The 4,182-nt window shown below is 33.0% G+C and overlaps 1 protein-coding gene across 1 annotated transcript in view; it reads left to right on the top strand.

The window, feature by feature from the left end:
• The first annotated feature begins 1,227 nt into the window (after positions 1-1,227).
• The window catches only part of LOC105623776 (N-alpha-acetyltransferase 40), a 10,972-nt gene continuing 8,017 nt past the window's right edge, over positions 1,228-4,182 (top strand). The window contains exon 1 of the mRNA XM_012205153.1: positions 1,228-1,571. Coding sequence (XP_012060543.1) covers positions 1,228-1,571 — 344 coding nt within the window. The remainder of the gene's footprint in view (positions 1,572-4,182) is intronic.

The following is a 4,182-nucleotide window of genomic DNA, read 5'->3' as shown; positions in this document are numbered from 1 at the left end:
TGCCCAAGTTTATTTATTGTATGACGTCTATGATCTATTTATTTCGACCACCACTTACCGCTAAAGCCATCTATAGGAAAACGGCGGAAGCAAAGTTGTACACCTAATACCTAATAATCTATATTTTAATTGTTAAAAGTAAATTGTTTAAAGTGAAATAATTTTTTTCAAAATTAATTTTTTTTAAATTTAAGTTAATTCAATCTTAATTTAACTTTCATTGAGTTAATTTTTTATTCTTTCAACTTATAATTTAATTTTATTAATTTTATAAGTTATTAACTTTAATTTAATTTAGTTAAAGAAAACATAAACTTACTCAACTCTAATTGTATCCAAACTCGATATTATCTTTTGATTTCATATTTAAAATAAATATAAAATTTAGCTAATGAGGCCATCAAATAATAGATTAATAAATTTTTTATTTGAAATATAAAAATGGATTAATTATTATATCATAAAAACGACTGTTAAACTGTACTACATAAATGTTACAAAAACTTATATTTTATATTATTATTATTATATTAACAATTAACAAAAAAAGAAAATTACAGTTTTGTAATGTTTCTGGAATATTACTGACATCTTGCAAGCATATTGTTAATTTACATTTCTGTAATATCTCTACAATATTACATTGCATTCAATCTGCTGTATGGGTAGTAAGATTCTAGTCTAGCTAGCAAAACAAGTATCGTATGCAGCAACTTTTAAAATGCATTTTGCTGATCTCGATGCTCATTTTCGACGTCAATGAGCGTCGAGCATCAACATGAAAATGATGACATAAAAAGGCACCTTTAGTTACGAATATATCATATCTAATTGTATGGATTACATCATAATCTATGATCTGTATGCCGGTTCATTGCAGGACAACGCTTTTTTATTGTCAAAACTTAATTTTTACGCGAAAACGCATCAATTAAGTGTATTTTTATCAAAATTTGAGATGATCAAGATATTCCTCACACTTTCCCTTCTTCTGAAGTTATCGAGTTAGAATATGTATAACAATATTATAGAGAAGAATAACATAACCTATACTTGAACAAAAGAGGCACAATATCCGAAATTTAAACGTTAATAATGCCGGTCAGTTATGTGATCGCGTTTAAAGTATTCCCATAAAATGTCAGAAAAATTTAATTTTAAATTCTTGCATTTTTTTTTAAGAAGAGTGCTAGAAAAACAAGGCGTCAGTTTTTGACAGAAAAGGCAATGACGCAGCGACTATTGATAAATAAAGCAAATGCTTTAACAAACCCTTTGGAGACTTTGCATAAGTTCCATGAATATATCACGAAGGATAATAAAATGATCAAGCTTGTTTGCGTTAAGGCAAAGGATGCAACATCAGATTGTTTATCGTGGATCTTAGATATTATGGAGAGGAACATGAAGAAAATGTATGAACAATCTAGTTGGGGCTGGAACGCAACTGAGAAACAGACGGAACTAACAGAAGAAATGGCGTGGTACTTGGTAGCATCGTGTGATGACAAATTTCTTGGCTTCTCACACTTTCGATTTGACATTGACAATGGCGACGTGGTATTATATTGGTGTGTATATTTCCATTGCCTATACTCTTCTTACATACGTGAGTACTTAATAAAAAAAATTAAATTCTGAGATATTATTTCCTCTATTACGAATAACGTCTGTGAAATGTTTATCACTGGATTGCTGTCTGTGGAATTTAATGCTAAATTCCACAGACAGTAATCTAATGAAGCATAAATATACATCAACATAAAAGTATATTATTTATTTAATAGAGGCAACATTATTTTATACTAAAAGTTTATTTTTTTATTATGTATTTACATGGGCATTCACACACATGCATATATATAAGTAAATCCGACTGCAAAATTTCTACATGATGTTTTAGATAATGCTAATGTCATTAATGATCGTCTGCTACAATACAAAAATAGAATCAATAGAGCGATTGCCAAAGTCGTAACTTAGAACAATATGAAAGACATTAAGTAAAACATGTCACAATCACTTTGTTTTGGTCTTACTAAAATTAGTAGATTCTAAAGTTGAAACCTATGTTAATATAGGATTCCTTTCCCTTTATGCATAGATTTAAATTAAATATTAAAACATAATTATTTTGATTTTCAACTTTACTTAAATTTTTGTATAAAAAGCTTATTAGTATCTAAAAAATCAATAAGAGCATTTTGAAACCTGTAAAAAGTTAACTTCTCCCCTCCCTCCCCCACTTTTGGAATTAATTAACTTATTTCGAGAATTGTGCTGAATTGTGTTAGGTTTGTGCTACATTATGCCTGAATATTAAAGTCAAAATATGAAAAATACGTTAGAAAATAAAAAAAAAGATTTTTTAGGCCAACCTCCTTTGTGGTTTTTTCAATTTTTATGATTGTGCTAAATTGTGCTAATATTGTGCCAAAGTGATACCTTTAAATAATGACAACAATAGAAATTATAATAAAATTTTTGACAACTTGGAAGAAAAATAACACTTACATAGTAATCAGTCATTCAAATACCATAAAGTTGCATATCTAAGTTGTGCTAGCCCTTTTTTTTTAAGGTGAGAAAAATCTTCTGACCTCCTTCAAAGAGGATGGAGATCCCTGAAGGAGACCATCCCACTATGAAGATGAAGACACCTCCAAGATTGGCCTAATCCCACTAGTGTAAGATTCGATGCTCTTGTCCTTTGAAGAGGAGATCCAAGGACATTGGATCTCATATACTCACTAAAAACCTCATCACTGTCGTCTGGCAGACTAAATGGGGAAGGGCCTGAAATCATCGGCATTCTTCCAGTTTGCCTTCAATCTGTGGCGCCCGTCACCGCTTTTGCCAATTTAGCTATCTTGTCGCGGAGGATCGATGGTTGCCCCGCGCTCTTGAATCATCAGCAGAAACTTAGTGTTGTTGCCGTCGCCTCCCCCCCTCCCACTCCTTATGGGGGGACGATGGCCGTTGCATCGAGCTCCCTGCGAGATTGGGAAAAGCCCTCCTCTCATCTTTCTCTTTCGACCTCCTATCACATCATAATATTATCGCAAAAGGAGAAGATCACCTTCCAATTCCCGTCCCTCCTTAACATCTTTTGGATGAAAGGGACAGGTCATCGCTTATCTTCTCAGTAAGGGTACAGCGCTCCACGAACTATGCTGGACATTATGCCAGCGTGTGGAGCGTCGTATCCATCTCGGTGTCACAATGATGATACCGGGGTGTCTCTGCCTATACGGTGCAGAAATTCCCCGAAGTATCCATAACTGGAGAGTATCTGTACTATGTGGAAGAACTGACCGCCCCAGGCTCGGTCCGCTCATTGTTTGAGACATGGCTGGATTACCTCGAAGGTCCGGCGGCCCGGGGGAGACAGGATTTAGGAGTAACTTCTCCCACTCCTTGATAGTCCTCTCCCTTTCGCGAGTTGTGCTAGCCTAGCACAAGTTAGCACAACCTTAAAAATTCTTGACACAACGATATTAAGGGCCCTTTATTCTTACGTGCGGACTTTGGCGCTCGGCTTTTTTATTCATAATAGTTTTGTAATTTTTCGACGTCGACAATACTGTATACAAGGAAACATGAAGACAAGGAAACCGTCGAAGTTGTCCCTCGCCGATTTTGATATGAGCTTTGGATATGTTGTAGAATATAAAAAATATTAAACCCATATTTTTTTATCATAGCATATCTCAAGGTTAGGGGATGAAACCCTACCTCGAAAAAATGGATTTTATTGTTTTTAGCAAATATCTTAGAAAAAAATTTGATATTAAAAAAAAGTGAATACATCATTACTATATAGAACAAAGCTGGGATTTAGTTGCACATTTCGACTCGATTTCATTGGCGACACCCATTCCCACTATTCCCCTCTTGCCGCACATTGCCTAGCAATGAATCATCGGATGCTTATAATCAATGCGCGTATTGCTTCATCTCAGAAACATTCCTACTATTAATTACTATACGAATGGAACTGATGAATCTCCTTCAACTTAAATAATGAATAAAAACTTTTTAGAATAATTTTAATAATTGAAAATATTTTTATTATTAATATTAATAATATTAATAATATTAATATTAATAATAATAATAATAATATATATATGTGTACATTTCTTATATTGCCGATTCTCTTTCTATATATATACACACATA

The sequence above is a fragment of the Atta cephalotes genome (genome assembly GCF_000143395.1).
Source record: "Atta cephalotes unplaced genomic scaffold scaffold00064, whole genome shotgun sequence".
Lineage (NCBI taxonomy): Eukaryota > Metazoa > Arthropoda > Insecta > Hymenoptera > Formicidae > Atta > Atta cephalotes.
The sequence above is the reverse complement of the archived record's forward strand: the minus strand, read 5'-3'. Positions and strand labels throughout refer to the sequence as shown.